This window comes from Lolium rigidum, chromosome 7, assembly GCF_022539505.1.
Source record: "Lolium rigidum isolate FL_2022 chromosome 7, APGP_CSIRO_Lrig_0.1, whole genome shotgun sequence".
NCBI classification, from domain to species: Eukaryota; Viridiplantae; Streptophyta; class Magnoliopsida; order Poales; family Poaceae; genus Lolium; species Lolium rigidum.
This window is the reverse complement of record NC_061514.1, coordinates 53,896,974-53,918,536: the sequence shown is the minus strand read 5'-3', so window position 1 is coordinate 53,918,536 and position 21,563 is coordinate 53,896,974. Positions and strand designations below refer to the sequence as shown.

Here is a 21,563-nt window from a genome sequence, read left to right as displayed (position 1 = left end):
TTCCGACCAATGTTTCTAATTTATTGTGACACCTAGTGTCGCAAATTTAGAGTATTTTAACTTTTATCCATTCAACTCATATTACAGCAATCTCAGTTTGACTCAAGCTAGAAATTAATTGAAGAGTTGACTCGTATTTGGCTTGCAAAGATCTTGAGTCTATCTCGACCCCCGAACCATTTTCGAGGTAAAAAATCAATTTCATCACTGAACCATGTATTGCACATTGTAAAGATTACTATGACCCATGTATTGCTTATTCGGAGTAGCTAGGACATAGTGACGGAACAAGCAAATAAGAAAACACAACTATACAAGAAGGAATATTTTAGAATTGCACTATGATAAAATGAACTTAAATATTAATAGCATTTTTTTGCGAGAAAGTATTAATAGTATCTTGACTTGTTTGTCCGCAAATAAATCCTTCAAAGGAAAGAAAGAATGGCATGGCTTCATAACATCTAACAAACCAAAGTGTGACAAAATAAATATCAGACAAAGATAATATGTGAATTTATTGAAGCAGAAGTTACGGACGAGATTCTTTTAGCTTGGGATTTGTAAATCAAACTTGAGCAAGCTAGCCCACCTTATAGGCCCAATTATGCTCCTCATTGTATTTTCCTACTTTGATGTCACACCTGAACTTTCAACTATACTAATAAGCATTTTAGATAATGAGATGTTTTACAATGCTAGACTCCCATCTTGAGAAATTATAAACCGTAGGTAGGGCTTAGATTATACTAAATGCTAGTTCGCACGTTCAAGAAGAGATCGAGTCTATATGTTATAATTAAAGATTAATTTCCTAGAGAGTGGATCAACTGACATTGAAGAACAAATACATGTTGATTAAGGGTGTTGAGAGAGGAGAGGAGTACAAGTAACACAAGGAAGGTACAATGAAGGCTTGTCAAGATAGAATTGGTCTTTGTTAGCATTGGCGAGGTAGCCGAGCGGCGTGTGGGAGGTAGTAGCCATGCACAATGAGCATCAAAAGAAAGGAGGGCGGATGTGAAGGACGAGAGAAGTGTTATGAGTGGTATCTTAACAAGATTGTCCTTGTTCATGATATCTATTGCATGTAGGTTGATCTACATTGTTGTTTTTATGAGATATGATCGATATATTCAATCTGAAGAAAACAAAAGGAGACATTTGTAACTCAAATGTCAAATAGTCTATAGAGAATGCATCATAGCTTGAGATGCGGCAAGGTTTATAAACCAAACAAAATTAATGATTCTAGTTGAGATGTAGAATTGACATGGTTATACATGTATCTGTAAAACGACTAATGCATAAGATCATGTTCCACTTGGGCAACCAACCGATCAATGGTATAACTGCAAGCCAACTAGGAATAACTGATGTATGCACTCTTAAGTTGCCACTAAAAATTTACTCGATATGTGATTGAAGGGAATATTATATGTATCGAGATGTGTACATAGTGAGAGTCACCACAATGGTGGAAGCTGTATGGTTTCGATCCTCCCGCCCCCCTACCTCCAACAGGCACTCCCAATTACTTATTTTAATTTTCATTGTTTTGTGACTCTTGTCACCTTGAGTAACAGGGAGATTGTACTACTATGACGAGGGGTTCAACAAAATATACTAGTAAACATGTGTTACGCTTTGTTCGCCAAAATGTGTCCTAATTTACTCATATCATAAGATCCAGAGCAAGTACATTACAATGATGTAATATGTCTATAAGGATTAGAATAATATATTTTTGCTGAGTTGGAGGAGGGAGTAGAGGAGAGAGATGAGAACTAGACTCTCATGCAAGAGAGCAACACATGCTTCTAGGAACTTCATGAGAGTGTGAGGTGGGACATATATCACAAAATTAGTACATTGATATAGCTAGCTATATATTATACATGTTGGATGTAAGAGTTGACTCTACTTTTAAATATTCTCTCAAAGGAAATCTAGAGTGGATCCAAAAAATAATGACTATTGTCAAGGATGCCCAAGATCTTAATTGAGAAATTTTGAGTGAACTTTGGAGGATTTAAATTTTTATTTCTTGCCATATTCTCCTTTGTACAACTTGGAGCTTTCCCAAATTTGTATGTGAGCTCTAGGTATCTGGACTTGCCATAAAACCCCAACTGTCATATTTTCAACACTACTAGGAATGCGGCTATAGATGAGTGTTCTATATCAGATAAATTCTACATTAGCTATTTCCCGTTTAAAGCATTTCGGTACTAATACTAATATAGTTGTAGAAAGAGTACCCCTTTTTGCCTGGACTTCAAGCAGTTTAGCTTTAACCGTGTTAATAGTCTCACATTATTGGTTTATAGAGAATCAAAGTGGATTTACCAATGAGTCGCGAAATGCTATGGTTCTTCCATATTATGTGATTTCTAAATTTATTCAGAAGTAATTCGTCGAGATCGTGCACCCTTTTCTTATTTATCCTAAAATAATAAAAAATATTCTAAAGTGCAGCCGGATAGATCCAATCTATTCTTGAAATAGACAACTCGCACACACTCCCTTTCCAAAAAAAATCAAAACACCAACCACTACAGTTAGATTTATTAGATTTGTTGCTAAAATATTGGTATTAAGCCCGAAACTGCCAGCGGATGGCCAGTGAGCTAAAAAAACGAAAGAATGGGTTACATTTTTCATATGCTCTCCTCTTATAGTCTTATAGATAGGACGAACAAAGAACAAAGTTTTTCGATCACTTACTTCGCTCGCCCTTTTTTGATCGGTTTTTTTAATGCAAATAGATTCAATCTAGTAATTTCTTTTAGATTAAGTCTTAGGTCTTGTTTGACCTGTGAAAGAAAGACCTTCTTTGTTGAAATGTTCCAAAAATTCCTAAAATAAAAGGAAAAAAACTTTCTACTTTCCTAAACTAAGGACGGGAAGGAAGAAGGCGAGCATATCTTCTAAATTAATCATACTCAACTGAGCCCCTCCTGGGGCGGGGTATTGCCTGTCCCAATAAATAGAGAATTCCAGAAGTAATAAATAGGAGTAAATAAAATAAAGTATTGATATAATTGGAATTGCAGAAGCAAATACCCATTTTACTAAAAAAAGAAAAAAGTATCTAATCGAAAGAGCTTATTTTACTTTTTAGGATTAAACAAAAGGGTTCGCAAATAAAAGCGCTAGTGCCACAACTAGTCCATAAATTGTTAAAGCTTCCATAAAAGCTAGACTAAGCAATAAAGTACCTCGTATTTTACCTTCTGCTTCTGGCTGTCTCGCAATACCTTCTACAGCTTGTCCTGCAGCAGTACCTTGACCAACTCCAGGCCCAATAGAAGCAAGCCCTACGGCCAATCCAGCAGCAATAACAGAAGCAGCAGCAATTAGTGGATTCATGGTGAGTTCCTCGTGTCAAAAAAAAGAAATGGTTAAGGATACAATCAACCAAGAAATTCTTACTTCATAAGCTCTATTAGGGAGAAGTATACTTCTAAGCTCTATCTCTAGTGTGGAGAAGTAACTCAAAAAGTACAAATTGAAATGATAATGTGAATTGTCTGAACTATATAGAAGAGAATTCCATATATCGGATTACATAATGAATCTAACCTAGGTATATATAATACCCTATATACATTTGTTTCTTCTATATTTGTTTTCATATTTTTTTCATTTTCTATTTCTATTGAATGAATCGGATTCTAAAATCATTTCTTAGATGGATGGTTTACCCATGCTGAACCATTTTTTGTTTCGCCGCTAATATTGTCCGTGACGCACCAAGGAAAAGGTGGGGCACTAGTATATGACCTTACTTGTGACCCAATAAATAAGCCCATGGGCCACAAGTACCCCCCTTGGATCGTCTTTTCAATCTTGAAAAAATGATAAAAATTTCAAATTTTAAAATCCTTTGAGATGTAGTTATGCTACATAATATAGTTGGTAAGAAAAATAACAAACATAATTTTTGACATATTTTGCAAAAAGATGCTATGTTTTGGTAAAGCGGCTCCAGATTTTGCATACGACATCGGATCGAGAAGGCTTTTTATATGAAACCGCATCTGCAAAAAAGTTACATCCAAATTTGACGGCCTATGACCGATACTTTTTTAGAATCCTCAAATTCAAAAGGAAAAATAGAGTTTTCAGACGTTTTAGATTTCGCTGCAAAAAAATATTTGAAATGGTCTTACTTACCTGTGGTGCACCATTGGTTGAGGCGGCATCCACACACCCATCCTCTCTCTCTCTTGGTCTTCCTCGTCCTCTCTCTCACCCACCTCTCTTCTTCCTTCCTCCATCTCTCTCTCACCCGAGCTCACACGAACTCCTCCGTCCCCGAGCTCATCCACCGTGCATGGAGCTCTGCAACCCCCGAATGTCATGGCTGAGCTACCCCTGCAACACCGCCAGCGAGAGCCTGATTCGGGTGGTAGGGCACTCAACGCCAGCCTCAGCCTCAGGTGCTCAACATCGATCGCGTCCTCCCCTACAACCCCGATGGCTGCAAGATTGATTCAGGGCGGCTGGCGCTCAACACCGGCTTCGACCTACCCTACTATGTCGCTGATGGGGCGTTCTACGCGGCCTGATGGACGGCAACACCGCTACGGAGTTTACCGGCGCCTCGTTCTGCAGCCCCTGCCTCCCCGAGCTGATCGAGGCGACACCTTTTTTTAAATCTTTTCCTGGGTTATCCGTGCCGCTCACACATGGTGCGCTATTCGTATTTGTACATACCCGTGGCGCACACTCATGGTGCGCCACGGTAAGCTACTACAAATGGCGTGATCGCAGTGGCGCACAGTGCGCCACGGTAGCACACGTAGGTGCACCACGGGTAAGTGCAAAAGTGGATCTATATAGACCCCTTCTTCCCCGAATGGATGGAGAGACTTTTGGGGGCTCTCGCAACTCGTCTATTTTTTGGGCTATGGCTTCTATTCTTCGTGCCAAGCACAAATCTGGCGAGGCGTAAGATTTGGGACTGGATCCAAGATTCGACCAAGAAATTTTTTGATCCCCTTCAAGCTCTTCATCATGATGGTTGCTCTTGGAGTTGTGGGGACTCATGGATTTTTTTAGACTATCCTCCCGTCTCCAACCCACCCAATGAAATGGGAAAGAAGATATCCCACCTTGAAATTATTATTTTCAGTTTCCATGGTTTAGTGACTTTTGTCACATTCATAGGGAGACAATACCACGATGAGGGGTTCGACAAATAAAACTCGTAAACAAGTGCTACATTCATTGTCGCCAAAAGTTATACTAATTTACTCCTACCCTAAGGGCCAAAAGAAATCCCGAGTGGACCCAGAGGATCTTTGTTGTCAAGGTTGTATAAGATCTTCTTTGCAAAATCTATAGTGAACTTCCAGGGGTCAAGATTTGTTTCTGAACTTGGCATATTCACTTCTAGACAACTTGGATCTTTGCTCCAAGTTGTCCTGACCTCAGAGATTGCCTCAAGATCTGCCCTCAGTGATTGATCTCAGACTTCATGGACAAAACCCAATGAGAATAAGAATTACACTTTAGTGGTCGAGAAGCTTTGTGGTCAAGCCTCTTTAGTGAAGACGCATGACCCCCCTCTCTCTCCAAAGGCTGTTATTTTCGAGGGAACTATGTGTTCAAACCTCTAACTTACTCCCTCCGTCCAAAAATAAGTGGACGTGCAGGATTTTCAAGATAGATTAGCAAAAGGGGAAAAATGAATTGGGAAGATGCAAAACAACATCTATTATCTTTAATTTTTTCACCTTCAATAAGTTAAGTGTATGTAAAAAATTAAGATAACATGTGTTGAATATTATTGAGTTTGATTTCCGTGTTGCTACTCTAAAATGCATTGAAAAGATAGACTTATACTCTTTTATGGACAAAGTTTAAGGTTAAATGTCCATTTATTTGAGAACGGACAGAGTAGTGGTTGAGCTCGGACTTGGTGACCGAGGTTCAAAGAGAGACAGAAAAAACCATGATTTTGTGAGCTTTGTTCAAGCCTCATCGGCACAGAGCCACAGACATAGGAGTATAGGACCCCTTCTCGAAGGCTTTTGTAGTCAAGGGAACTTTGTGTTGAAGCCTCTCCAACGATGACACTGGACCCTATTCCAACTCCGGAAATACACCGTTGTCTCCATGCCCCTTCGATTATTTATATCTTGTTGGCTAATCTGTATGCTTTGTGCGTCTTGTTTAGTGGAAGTCCTAGTTTTTTTCTTGTTATTATAATTGCTAGTGTGCCAAGTCATATAGTTATATTTTGGTGAACCTTCTAAAATCAATTAATTTGTTTAACTTCATTAGGGCATGTACAACAGGAGCGCTTAGAGAGATGTTTAGAAAAATAAATCGGTTTTTATATAAATATTGGTGTTCATTTACACTAGACATATGCCTAACTAGGCTCCTCTGCTATACAAATAAACACTAGAGCTTAACAAAATGCTTGGTTTATTTTATAAGCACCCCACTAAACACCTTGCATTGCATATATCCATTCCTTTTCTAGTCAACATTCTTAATCCTTTAGATATGATTCGGGCGTGGGGGCAGCAAGGCGGACGCAGATGGGGTGAGGCGAGCTCAAAACAAGAAGAGGCAAAGAGACGGCCGAAGAGGAGAAACAAACTAGCAGGGAGGATAGTGCTTAAAAATTGCGTATCTCCAACGAAGTGGCATGTGGCGAAATAGAACTTTGCTCGTTGGAATATTCAGAAAGCGGCAACAGAAGTGCACAGATATGCAATTCCTACTTTTGATTCCACCAATTTACACTGATATCATCTCATATAAGAAACCAATTATCTATTCTAAAGCTCTCTTGGAATGAGACACCAAAACTTTAATTAGATTAAATCTTTAGACGCGTACAATGCTACATACAGATTCCAGCTCTGTCACCGAACTTCTCAGTCCTTGTGGAGGAGCGGAACGTAGAGATAACCAGTGACAGCGTTGTGGTAGGCGTGCGTACCATGAACAACCGACGAAACACTCCGTGAACACTAAGAAGCATTTGGGCAACATCCCGTTGTTGTAGCATGCATCGGTAGAACATGCTATACGTTCCTAGTTCTACATAGCCAATAAATAACTAATTACCCTATCATGACAACAGAAAAAACATGACAAGAGATTACGACCATATGGCTGAATGTGATCACTTCCACCGGAGAAACCGAAGACAGTGCATCTAAAATTAAAATCAAAGCGTAAAAGGCAAAAGCTACTGCAGCTATGTACCCCCAAGCATCAGCCGATCAGGTCAATCTGCAAAACAGAACGAGGCAAAGAAAGTAAATGGCCGATATTTCAAATGTGCACAGGGTACAAAAAAAAACATCGAATAGCTACTCATGTATATTATCTAGGCCTTTTTATGCCTGTAAATTTCATGGAAACTATTGTTTTGGCGCCTGGTGCAAAATGAGAAGTTCACTGCTATAACATTATGCTCTTTTTACACCACTAAAGTTGTTCCTTCGTGGCTAAAAATGTGCATACTCTTGACATTTTGCTGGTTTCTTATTTTTGTTTCACAATTCAGACCTTGAGGAGTCATATTTGGGATATTTAGATGGCATTACCGTCTCATCCAGTCTGAAGACTAGGCGACGAAGGATCACATACCCTGAGTAATCAATATATGGCTGTAAAACATCGTGGAAGCCCGCTGCACTTTGGTCCTGCCATGTAACAAGAAAAAGTTTGATTCAGATACATGGTCACGACTCACAAGTCAATAGCAGCTACTACATATCTCACACAGGTAAATCGGTTTACTATAAGGATTATTACCTGTTATAATTTTGGTGGCACCATTGGTCCACCCATAGATCCATTTGGTAAGCCACCGGTGGACATCATATTCTGTATGGCACTCATTGCATTCGTCATTCTTGCCAAGTCCTCCTGCAGCTTTTTCTGGCTTTCCTCCATCACTATCACCTTCTTCCTTAGAGCGGCTGCCTCTTCTTCAGCCCTTCTTTCAGCCCTCGCATCTTTAGAGGCTGCCCAGACCTGGGGGTTTCGAATTTCCTCTGTTACTACAACCTCCTCTTTCAGTTTTGAGGCTTCATCTCCAGCCTTTCTTTTGGTCCTCGCAGCTTGCGAGGCTGACCTTCCCTGCAGGTCTTCGGGGGAGGGCCCAGATTTATGCCTGCGTGTCTTACCCCTCCTTTCTGCACCCATGACAGATGCATAATCGCCTCCTGAACCTTCTAGATTCTCGTGAGCTGGGTCACCGGATCGTGACTGCAAAGACCAGGGCAAAAACTTTAAGTTTGGATTTTTTTGTTACATGTAAATTCTAATACTCCCTCCGTCCATAAAAGGATGTCGGAGATTTGTCCAAATTCGGATGTATCTATACACTAAAAAGTGTATAGATACATCCAACATCCTTTTATGGACAGAGGTAGTAATTGACTTGCTGGTATAATTCATAGTTTTTTCGTTCTTTTCATTCAAGTAACATCAAAGTTTAAAATAGCGGGCTATGTGTCTAAGCGGCGACTATCTCCAGGCGCTAAGAAAACTATAGCGAGCTAAGCCGTTTAGCATTTTCTACAAAACAAGTAAATTCCTAGAAAAATTAGGCATCAAATATTCATATCATCTATAAATATGAAAAGAAATTCAATGATACAAACTTGTACCGAACAATAATGATGACTGTAGTAATAAAAGTAGTGCATAAATGTTACATACGCAGATATAACTTTCAAATCCAAATATAGGCTTAGCGGGAGAAATAGCAGTGTTTTTTAGCCCTATTTAGCGTTTTAGCGGGATTTAGCGAGCTATTAGCGGGAGATTCTATTTAGCGTTAAAAGGGCATATCTTTAGCGGGAGCCTTGTGATTCGGCTATAGCGAAGAGATAGCGCGCTATATAAAACTTTGAGTAACATACAAATAAATCATCCAGACTGAAAACAAAGAAACAAGAGCTACCTCTTCCTGACGTATCCGTGCAAAGCTCTTTGATCCGGTAACATTGATATAGGTTGATCTGGCCCTGCAAGCTTTACCTGCAGCACTTATAGCCTGTGTTCAAAGGCATATATCAATCATCCAAAATTATTCAAAGCATCTACTCCTCTGTTTCAAAATAGATGTCCTTTTAGAGTTGGGTATAGAGAATTAAGAGTGTTGGTAAAATGTTTATAGTGCCCATCTCTTTTTTCCTCAAAAGGTCATTAACTTACCACTTGTTCTTCCCCAAAGCATGGGATGCAAGCACAAGGGGAGTTAATTACCTCTTTCCTGATGACATTGGTTAAGGGAAAAGTAGAAAAACAATGACTTAAATTGCATTGGAAATGTAGAGCGACAAGTATTTTGAGAAAGATTGGAGGCTAAAAGAACATATACTTTGAAACAAAGGGATACATGTTACAACAAATAAAAGAGAATGGACAGCACTACCTTGAACTTTTCAGTATTCCAATACGCAAGAAGGACTTGCCAATGTTCTTTTGGGACACGAGGATCTCGATCAGCAAGGCGTTCCTCTTCAGATACATGGGTATCATAATGTGTCCGTTTTAATTGAGATTTCCAAACCCTCCGCTTGTTTCTTATGAATGTCATGACCGGCAACTCATGAGATGGATCCACATCAAATTTAAGCTACACCAAAGAATAGTGTGTGTGAAAAACGTTACAGGCAGGGAAAAGAACAATATTAATAATGCATACCTTAACAATGTGCCACATTACACTCTTGTTCTCTGTTGGAATACTTTTCCAACTTATATACGTGAGAGGTGCCAATACTGCATCTCGTGCTAGTACACCCAGAAAGTTAATCAACATGGTTGCATTTTCTCCAACTGGCAGGCCCGAAGTGTTCAAGGAAACTGGTATCCGTACAGTCTTGGGTAAGGTCCATACTTTGACACTAAGACGTTTCTTTCCCTTTTTGACTTCTTGCTGCTCTTCAGAATCACTTAAATCATGCAGGGATGCCTTATTGGAACCCTGAGACATCAAACGGTTAAGAAACACGTTAGGTTTCTTCTTTCCAAGGGCCCTTCTGACCTCCAGACAATAATTACGCGCGAAACGCTCAGGGTCAGACATATCAGTATTTGAAGGAATTGTGGTTGAATCAGACGCATCTGATTCATCAGAGATTTCTTGAGCCATCTTATGCGCAGAAGGTGTGCTAGGGCAAAGATCAGCAATGATTCCATCAATGTCTGGAGGTTCAGACTCATGTCTGCTCTGATCTGGAGATACATCATGGTGCTCATCCTGCTCACTTTCTACAGATTCAGTGTTTGCCGTGGCAACTGACACTTCGCAATCTGGAGAGGCGGAACGCCGCTGAAAAGGCCCCCATTCCATTGGGTCGTCCTCCATAGCAACTGATGGCACTTCGATATTAGGAGCAAAATCTTGCAGGTCATCATGGTCACTTTCTACAGGTTCATGATTTGCTTGGTTGAACGGCGGGTGAACCACCCCATCCATGTCCAGACACCCTACATGACTGCCCTCTGCATGACTCTCATGATAAGGGTGTTTGTGCGCCTGCTGTATGATCTCACTAGGAGTCTCCATATGCTTGTCCTCTACACTTAATGACTGGGGGGCGGCGGAGCATCCAACTCTCTGGTTTCTATGAGTTGCAGCAGTCTCGTATATCAGTTCAGTACGTCTCGCCTCTCTACACACTTCATGGCTGAGAGGCTCTTCCTGCATCTCCTCTGAATGAATGACTCTATGCAGGTGTGCCATCTTCGCTCGCTTTGGCTGAACTATGTAACTAGGGTGCTGATCCTTTACATGATCTCTGACCTCATTTAGAGGAAAAACATGTCTCTCCTCATTACCCAAAGTACGATGGCCAGATGAAAGTCGATTTCTCTGAAGGCTATTGTTTGCAACAGTCTCATTGGCCACAGGTATCTCCTCTCTATCAGTCATATGATGAGGATACTTCTGTTCATCCCGATGGACGTGAATGAGACGGCTGGGACGCTCTATCGGTGTCCTCCCCGTAGGAATTAGCCTGGCATTAGGTTCTGCTCGGGGTAGTCCTGCATACATTGCATAACTAGAATGCTCCTGCCATGTCTGCATCACAGGAAAAGAAAATGCGAACTATTAGGTAAAGAGCTGACCGATACCCAAATTCCAGCATGAGTGTGCATCCAGATCTCTGGCCGACTGGTCTAGAGCTAGGCACACTACAAAGTTACATACATGAACTCATCAAATGAGGGGAGAAAGGCTATTTGTTCTACACTTGCAATCAGCCTCAGGTGAAGCAAGGTATTACGATGCAAAAAAATGGTAGCTTTCAGTTGAGTTGAAGTTTCTTCGATTCCGCAATACGAAAATTACACAAACCCTACTGCCCTACATACTCGAGAAATGTATATACCTCCCGAGCAGCAACGATGGGTGAGACAACCGCGGGGGCGAGCGGCACGACGGCCGCGGCGGCGGAGGACAGGATGTAGTTCCGGAGGCGCGCGGAGTCGACGGCCAGCTCGGCGCCGCAGAAGGGGCAGGCGCAGCGCGATAGCCCGACCGGCACGCTAAGGAGCTCGCCGCAGGCGCCGCATGGAAGCCGAGCCCCGCGCGCGTCCGCAGCGCTGCGCGGCATCGGAAGCGCCCTCCGCCGGGGCGGCGGCATGAGCTCCGGCGGGAGCGACTGCGGCGTGCCGCAGTCGGGACAGACAAACTCCGTCAGCCCCCGTTCCACCTCTAGTGTCTCTCTGCATCCCACGCAGCGCACCTCCAGGATCTCCTCGTGAGGCTTGGCCCCCGCCGCCGCCGTGGCTAGCGGCGGTGGCGCCATCGCATTCGAGCAAAGGTAGGGCGCGGTTTCTGTTTTGGCGGCGGCTGGGAGGGGAACACTGGAAGAAGGTCCAAGGCAAGTCACTGAGGGTACGTTTGGTTTCAGCCCCAACTAGCCCGACCAAACTTTTGGCATGACCAATGAGAGGGCATGACCAAAATTTTGGTAAGGTTCTTTTGTTTGGGTTGTAGCCATTGTACTTACCAAAATTTTGGCAAAATTAAGCCCGTGTTTGGTTTGCAACAATCTAGCTAAAATGCAATAGTCTAATATTTGACACAACTATTGGTCTCTGGATTTGATTGGATGCTTTCTGAAAAATACTAAGACGCAGAGGAGCATCTCCACCGGCGCCCCCCGATAGCGGCCCCGGTAGCATTTTGGGGGTAACATCAAAAATAGGCGCGCACCGGCACGCGCCAAAACGCGCCGACGCAATTTCGAGCCCAATAGAAGCCTCGGCAACCCCGTGTCGGCCCCTTCGCGAAGGGCGCGAATCGGACGTGCCAACGCCTCACGCAACAAATAATTTTGGGCGTGGAAGCCGCCTGTCAGCCACACATCCCAAAATTATACATCATTTCCCCCCAAAACCCCTTCCCCTCCGCCGCTCATTTCTCCCGCCCATCGCTCCATCTCCCATCCAGACTCCAACTCGAAAAACCCTCGCCGCCGAAGAAAAAGGCTCCGGTGAAGGCAACGAAGGCGCTGACGAAGGCGCCGTCAAAGACGCGCACCGTGGCGCCAAAGGAGAAGCCGACGAACATGTCGCGTGAGGCGTGGGAGGAGGAGAAACGCCACTGCTCCACGGTGATGGCCGACTGCAAAAGGCGTCGCATCGCCGCTCTCGAAGCCCCCTATATTCACTCTCTGTGGCTCATCCAACGGCTCCTAAGATGAATCAAACAGCGAAACATTAAAAATTTGGCAGTTTTTGTTTCTTCGCTCCACGACTGGGTCGGCAGTCCATGTTATGGCTTTTTTTTTTGAACAAGTTGGGGCCCCTTAGGCGCCAAACTTTCATTCGTCTCATAGCTAGTTTACAACATGTATTACAAGATTCAAAGATTGCATCCGTTGAACTAGAAAAATTGGACAAGCTATTCCTCTACGAGCTGAAGAAGAAGAAGAAGAAGAAGTGAGACAAAGTATGCCTGAGAGCCTGATGAGCACAATTATGAGCTATTCCATTCAGATCTCTTTTAATGTGGTATACATGTGCTGATGAATATCTTGTTAAGTTGTAATATTCAGCAATCTGGCCTCTGATCTCCAAGGAACCTATTCCAAAGATGTTGAAGCTGAAGCAACAACAGAAGCAAGGATGATATTGTCAACTAGGAAAGTATGCCCCTAAAGTTACATAGTTGCAACAAATTTTGTTGCAGTAATCAATGCCTCTGCTTCTGCCTTTAAGACTGAAGACACATTGGGTACACATGCTTGATCATAACCAAATACTCAACATTGCTCTCTCTAATTAACCTGCACATTGGGTACCTATTGTTGTGGTTGTTGCCCAAGGTAAGCCTGGCGCCTTTTTCTTTCTTTCTGTGATGCATCCAAGAATATCTTGGATCCAGTGATGAGCAAATCAAATTTGATTGTGTGCCCTCTTGGTGGTAGTTGATTATTGTCTGGATCCTATGCACCTTATGGTTCCTACATATGTACCTGCGACTTATGTGCCTGTGTCTTCCGCTTTCTGTCCTGTAGAATATCAAGAAATTCCAAGTTTTTATGTAAAGCATTAGACATACAATAAACTTGGGTAGGATGCCTGTGATTCCTATTAAATAAATGATCATTTCTTGATTTCCATAAGCACCACATAAAAGTTAGGACATTTGGAATAGTGGCATGCAGGGTGGTTCATACCTAAGAGTTTCATAATAACATTTGTTATGGAACTTGTGTTTTGAAGAAGCATATCAGTTTTGATGTACCAAGGATGTAAGAACCATGCCACTCTTGCACAATTGCATGAGAAGAAGAGATGGTAATTTGTTTCCTCCATGCCACATCTACAACAAAGCTTGTTGATATGTTTGGAGTACTTACCTGCTCATGCACTAGTAGGCAATGCTCTTCTAAGGACCCTCCAACCAAAATCTTGAACCCTTAGAATAACCTGCTTGTTCTGCCAAATCATTTTTAAAAGGTTGAATAGTGTCTGGGCTTACCTCTCTTGGTTTCGGTTCTCCATTGCCCTGAAGATGTTGAAGAAAAGCCTTGTAAGCACTTTTGGTGTTGCATTTATCTGTACTGGTAAGTTTCCAACAGAGAATGTCTTCATCAAGTGAGCAGATAATAGGCGTGGATTTTATTTTTTCTGCCATAGTTTGAGTAAAAAGCGAGTCAATGAGCTGATTATTCCAAACTTGTTGGTCTTGCAGCCAAAGATCTCTCACTTGGGCTGGATAAGAGTAGTTTGTGGATTGAGTTATAAGAGTATCATAAATGTTAGCACAAATTTTGCACCAGGGTGTGCTCCATATGGATACACGGCCTTGGGTTATCTAGTAGAAAGAGTGGGTTTTAATAAGAAGAGGAAGCATTTTATGGATTGAGGCGCAAAAGGCCGATTTGGGAGCATTTGAATTTGGGAGTCAAATGGAGGTGTTTGGGAAATATTTGGGTTTGAGGACGGCATGTAGAAATTCATTTGGCTTCTCCACAATTCTCCAAGCTGACATGAGAATAAGTGCTTTATTCATAGCAAGCAAATTTTGAATTCCTAGACCTCCATCTTTTTTCGGAGTGCAAATGTCCTTCCAAGATCTAATACAGAGATTTCGACTTTGTCTCTTCTCTTACTCTTGTCCACCAAAAATTCCTGATGATAGCATTAAGCTTTGCAATAAACTATTTGGAGAAGAGGATGTTGGACATAAAAACTTGAGAAAGCTTATCGGCTTTGTAGGTACTTAGTAGGTACTTAGTTTGGATTTGAATTTGTCAAGGACAAAGTTGTAGGCACAAGCTCTATTTCTTTATGGAAGAATGAGAGGATGTCCAAGGTGTACAAAGGTGTTGTAAATCGGAGGTACTGGAAAAAAATTAGTGATTTCTTGAGCAATATTTTTAGGAACATGTTTACTGGAAAATTATTCCATATTTGGCCCAATTTGGAGTCTGGCCTGATCTTCGGCAGAAATGATGAAGAATTTCTTTCATTCTTATTGTCTCTTGAAGTGTCTCTTGCTCACAAACTAATAAATCATCTGCAAAAAGGAGCGAGTGGATTGAAGGGTAGTTTGGTCCAAGAGAAATACCTGCAAAACCATTGTGAGACATAGCCTGCTGCAAAGCGATAAATAGTGCATTTATGGCTAGCACAAACAAGTAAGGTGACAGAGGACATCCCTGCCTGATGCCTCTACTACCTTGAAACTTCGCAAACGATTATCCATTAATAGCAACAGAAAAAGTTGGCGAGGAAACACATGAGTAAATTAAATAAATGAAATGGCCATGCAGCCTTTTACGTGCGAGAGCTGACACAATGAAATCCCATTCATGTCTATCGAAGGCTTTTGCTAGATCAATTTTAAGCATGAAAGACTTATTTTTCCAAGTACTTAATTAAGGCAAACAAGTGAGTAATTTCTTGAGCAACAATGATATTGTTACTTATACGTCTGACTTAAATGAAAGCTTGTCGAGAGGGATGCACATAGTCCGGCAAGTGAGGTTTAAGTCTATTAGCAACACATTTCACAATAATTTTGTAAATCACATTGCAAAGGCTAATAGGTCTACAATCAGCTAGGACTAAAGGAACATGTTTTTAGGAATAAGAGCAATGTGGATTTCATTTATGCGAGAAGGCATAATACATGTTTGGAAGAAATTTCTTACCAGTTGAACAACATCACTCCCTATCCAGTTCCAAGTTGCTAAATAGAACTCCACATTGAAGCCATCTGGACCTGGAGATGCATTCCTTTTCATTTCCTTAAGCGTGTCTAAAATTTCCTTTTCACTGGTACACTGTATGTGACATCCTGGCTGTCTTGAGGAAGAGTTGTACTAATGTGTGGCCTGCCATTGTTAGCACAAGAGGAAGCAAATATAGATCTAAAATAATTTACAAAGGTGGTGCTTATTCTATCTGACACGAAATACGTCATATTGTTATCATCTTTGATAGAAATGATAGTTTTTCTTCTTCTTCTTTTAATTACTGCATTATGGAAAAAAAAAGTGGTATTTCTATCTCCATCTTTGATCCACTGTTTCTTGGCTCGCTGCATGTAGAAGTCAGTTAGTTTGGTTATGGATTGTTCATACATTGTGGACAAAGACATTTGCAGAGCCTGGTCTTGTTGGCCTAGAGGCTTCTACTGGATTTGCTTTAGTTGCTTTCCTAGACAGTTGATATCCAATCCTGTGGATCATACTTTCACTAGTGGACACTCTCAACAATGATATCATAATTTAATACATAAATATTATATCTTCACTATGCTACTCTGAATCACTCTACGGTTGGATAACAACCACAAATTCACTGTGTAGGGCTGCATAAGCACTCCTTAAAGTTCGCATTCCCAATCTATGCACGCCCCACGCTATCACTTTGAGCATATAAAGATGGTACTAACAAGACACCACAATTCATAAGTACTGAGACACACACGGTATGCACACTTTCACCTTCACACCGTGGGAGAAGGTGTCCCCGGAGATCACATAATAAAAACACTTGAGTAGCATAATAGTTGAAGAATAACATCTACTTATTCAACTAGATTACAAAGCTCACGATCACATAAAGATCATACCATGGGAGAGAGAGATAGACCACATAGGTACCGGTAAAGCCCCCAGCCTCGGGGGATAACTACTCCTTCCTCATCATAGGAGGCAGCAACAACGATGAAGATGGCGGTGGAGTCGATGGAGATGGCTCAGGGGGCAATTCCCCGTCCCGGCAGGGTGCCGGAACAGAGAATTATGTCCCCTGAAACTTGTATGCGATGGCGGCGGAGCTATGGAACTTTTTGTGGACGGAGGCTTATTGATTTAGGGTTTTCACGTAAGGAGGCATCTTATAGGTGGAAGGGCTAGGTCGGTGGGTGTCCGAGGGCCGCCCACCACCCCTAGGCGCGGCCAGAGGCTGGGCCGCGCCAAGGGCTGGTGAGGCCGCCTCGTGGCACCACTTCGTCTCTCCTCCGGACTCCGTCTTCGTTACAGTAAAATAGGAACTTCGACTTTTGTTTCGTCCAATTCCGAGAATATTTCCTGTACAACTTTTCTGAAATACAAAACAACAGAAAACATGAAACTGGCACTGTGACATCTTGTCGATAGGTTAGTTCCGGAAAATCTAAAAGTGCAACGAAGTGTAAACAAATCATATAGAAATTGGTGTGAAAAAGCATGGAGCATCAAAACTTATAGATACGTTTGCAACGTATCAGCATCCCCAAGCTTAACTCCTACTCGTCTTCGAGTAGGTAAGTGATAAAAAAAATTGAGGTGACATGAAGTCAACACAATCTTGATCAAGTTATTGTAAAAGCATTGTGAGATGGAATCAAAGTACTCTAAACATATGCATGATAAATATAATTCTAACAATAGATCATGAATAATTGTGCACTGAAAGCAACTGTTTGTTTTGGTGCATAGAGAAAACATAGCAAAGTGGTACTCAGCTTGTCCGTTATGAAGTAGCAAAACATAAATGTTAGGACACCTTTAAAGTTCAAAGGGTGACTAGATACAAGTAATTCGAGAACAAGCAATAGCATAATCATGAATCAATCAATAATAAATTTTGGAACTATGCACATTATACTCAGAATGACAACTATGCTCTCTTAATTGGTGCATAAAGTAAGAAGATGAAGACTCAACATAAAAGTAAAAGAAAGGCCATGCGCGGAGGGAAGCAAGATTACTCATGTGCTAGAGCTTTTAATTTTGAATGCAATATATAGAGGTGTTGAAAATATATTTCGAGAGGTATGTATGTCTATGTCAACGAATGGCATCAAATGATCTATCATCATTTCATGTTTAATGGCTTCAAGAGAGGCTCCCATAGAGAGAACAATAAAGCTCATCTTCTCCTTTGTTTAAACAAGCTGAGTTCATGATTTCTCAAGTACATAGTGTTAGGAGATTTAGATTATTGGTTCAATTTATATTTAGTGGGTGGGCACCCTCGCCTGCTCTTTTGCAAAATTAAGGACTAGCACATGATGCATGCTAGTCAAGGTGTGAAGCCATAATAAATATGATAAAGATGATAAAGCATTCAACACTTCCTCGTGAGCTAAAACAAAACACAAAACAGGTAATAATTTTTGAAGGTTTAAAGGTAGCACACAAGCAATTCACTTTGGAGTGGCAATGAAATACCACATATAGGTAGGTATGGTAGACACAATTGGCAAACTTTGGTTTTTAGGAGTTCGATGCACGAGTAGAGCTCATACTCAGTACAGGTGAAGACTAGCAAAAGACTGGGAGCGACCAACTAAGAGAACAATAATGGCCATAATCATGCATAGCGACAAAACATTATTAATCAAAGCATAAAGTGATATTACAAGTCAAAACTAAATGATCATAGAGGCTTTAGGTGACTGGTTTGTAGTCATAACATGGTGTAAGCATGTGCCAAGTTAACCCAATAAAGCATCAAAGGAGAATACCACACTATTATGCTTTTATGATGGAAACAACACATGACTCTTTCAATGGCACATTAAGAACACTCAAATATTTGAGACAAGTCATGCTACAACAATAACTACTAAGCATATGATAAAAATAACATCCAACAAGACATGCTAAAGTCTAAGCCACAGTCTAAACAAGCTTCCTTTTGCATCACTATAAGCATGAAACATTTTACTCGTCTCCAACACCAATCAATTTATTTGAAACAACTCTCATAGATAATAATAAATAAAGACCAGAGAGCTAATCATAACTAACTAAAGAAAACTAACAATCTCTAAACAAAATACGAGTGGAAAACAAGAGCTAAACGCAGTACTAGCAAAAGAGAACACTCGCAGAACAATAAGAGTGAAAACCAGAGTGTTCTATGCAATGAAAACGTAGCGTGCCTCTCTCCCACACAAGAATGCTAGGATCCAACCATATGCTACAGCAAGAAAAAAACTAAAAACTAAAATAAAGATGCTCCAAGAACAACACATAGCATATGAAGCAATAAAATATAGTGTCTTGAAAGATGACCTGATACTTTGTTGATGAAGAAGGTGATGCCTTGGGTATCCCCAAGCTTTGATGCTTGTACATCTTGGATATTTCTTGGGGTGACATGGGCATCCCCAAGCTTGAGCTTTTGTCCATACTTCATCTCATTACGTCATTCTTCTCTCCCTACACTTGAAAACTTCCTTCATACAAAACTTCACACAATTCTCATTAGCAGCATTAGTGCAATCAAAAATAACAAATCCACTTGGGTCCAGTTCTAACATATATCAAACATCCATTAAAACATTAGCTACTGTAGCAACTTTTTCAAAAAGCTCTTTCTCTAAAAAAAACTCAAAAAGCAAAAGATTAAGAGGCAAATGCAAATAGTGGCAGAAATCTGTCAAAACAGAACAATAAGTAAAGATCAGTTTTTTTCGTAAATATTCTGTTGCTCAAATAGAAAAGTGCAAAACTAACGAAAGTTAGATAATACCCTGGGGCATATGCTCAAAAATTGGCAGTTCAAAATTACGTTCTGGCTGGGAATACGATTTTTTGTTGACAACACATAATCTATTTCATGACAAAGAACTTCCCCAAATCTTACTTTCTTCCTATTAGAGGCTATTCTTGGCACAAAAACAAAATAAAAATGATAAGGAGAGGTTATTACAGAGGTAATAACTTCCAAGACTCAACAAAAGAAAAATTACAGAAATAAAACATGGGTTATCTCCCAACAATGTTTTTCTTTAACGCCTTTCAGCTAGGCGCAATAGTTTGAGAAGATGAACACATAAGAAATATGAATTGAAGTAAAAGAGAGCATCAAGAAGCAAATATAAAGAAAATTTAAGTCTAAACCGCTTCCTAGGAAAAATAATCTTGTAAAGAAACAAGTCATGGAAGCACAAAACAACAAGCATAGGAAAGCAAAGCAAGTGCAACTTCAAAATTTTCAGCATAGAGAGGTGAAACTTAATATTGTTGATATACATAAAACCATGTTTCTCTCTCTCAAAATAACTTCCAGTAGGATCATGAATAAAATTATCAATATAACTATCACATAAAACATTCTTATCATGAGCTGCATGCATAAAATAATTATTACTCCCCACATAAGCATAGTCATTCTTATTAATTGTAGTGGGATCAAATTCAACAAAATAGCTATCATTATTATTCTCATCACCATAATCATCAAATATAGGAGGCATATTGTAATCATAATTAACTTTCTCCTCAATAGTAGGTGGACTGAAAATATCATATTCATCATTGTAATCATCATATATTGGAGGCATAGTATCATCATAGAAAATTTCCTTCTCTAAAGCTGGGGAACTAAAAAGATCATTTTCATAAAAAATAGCTTCCCCAAGTTTAGACTTTTCTATAGCATTAGCAATAACGGTGTCCAAAGAATTCATACTAATAACATTGCTATTACCATGCAAATAAAGTTTCATAAGTTTTTTTAATTTTCTCTTCAAACACCTCATGTCCTAACGCAAGATAAATACTATAAAGCTCTATAATTTTTTGTTGTTTTTCATTAAGCCTAACTAGTGAAAATAAAAACAAGAAAAAAGATATAATTGCAGAATCTAAAAGAAATAATTTTGAGGACTCACCGGCAACTAAAAGACTTAGTAGCCAGATGATGTGAGTACCTTTTATCTTCCTCCCCGGCAACGACGCCAGAAAAGAGCTTGATGTCTAAGCACGCTTCTATTCTTGTAGACAGTGTTGGGCCTCCAAGTGTAGAGGTTTGTAGAACAATAACAAGTTTTCCTTAAGTGAATCACCCAAGGTGGTTTATCAAACTCAGGGAGGTAGAGTTCAAAGATATCCCTCTACAGCAACCCTGCAATTACGATACAAGAAGTCTCTTGTGCCCCCAACACACCCAATACACTTGTCATGTGTATAGGTGCACTAGCTCAGCGAAGAGATAGTGAAATAAAAGTAATATAGATGATTATGAGTGGTAATTGCAATCTGAAATAAAAATGGCAGCAAGCAACAAACATGTAGCAGAACTGGTTGTAAACGGTGTTTCAATGCTTGGAAACAAAGTCTATGGATCATACTTTCACTAGTGGACAATCTCAACAATGATATCATAATTGAATACATAAATATTATCTCTTCACTATGCTACTATGAACCACTCTCCGGTTGGATAAAAAACACAAATTCACTGCGTAGGGCTGCATAAGCACTCCTTAAAGTTCGCATTCCCAATCTATGTAAGCCCCACGTTATCACTTTAAGCATACAAAGATGGTACTAACAAGACACCACAATTCATAAGTAATGAGACACACGGTATGCACACTGTCACCTTAACACCGTGGGACAAGGTGTCCCCGGAGATCGCATAATAAAACCACTTGAGTAGCATAATAGTTGAAGAATAACATCTACTTATTCAACTAGATTACAAAGCTCACGATCACATAAAGATCATACCATGGGAGAGAGAGAGATAGTCAACATAGCTACCGGTAAAGCCCCCAGCCTCGGGGGAGAACTACTCCCTCCTCATCATAGGAGGCAGCAACA

General features: G+C 40.5%; 1 protein-coding gene across 1 annotated transcript; it reads right to left on the bottom strand.

Moving 5' to 3' along the window:
* Nucleotides 1-6,989: 6,989 nt before the first annotated feature.
* LOC124677394 lies at nucleotides 6,990-11,848 on the bottom strand. Its single transcript, XM_047213382.1, has 7 exons — nucleotides 11,385-11,848; nucleotides 9,692-11,074; nucleotides 9,419-9,622; nucleotides 8,945-9,037; nucleotides 7,789-8,244; nucleotides 7,578-7,676; nucleotides 6,990-7,260 (listed from the first exon to the last, which is right to left on the bottom strand). The coding sequence occupies exons 1-5, from the start codon at nucleotides 11,802-11,804 to the stop codon at nucleotides 7,792-7,794; spliced, it is 2,553 nt and encodes an 850-aa protein (XP_047069338.1). The 5' UTR covers nucleotides 11,805-11,848; the 3' UTR covers nucleotides 6,990-7,260; nucleotides 7,578-7,676; nucleotides 7,789-7,791.
* Between the last annotated feature and the right edge of the window lie 9,715 nt (nucleotides 11,849-21,563).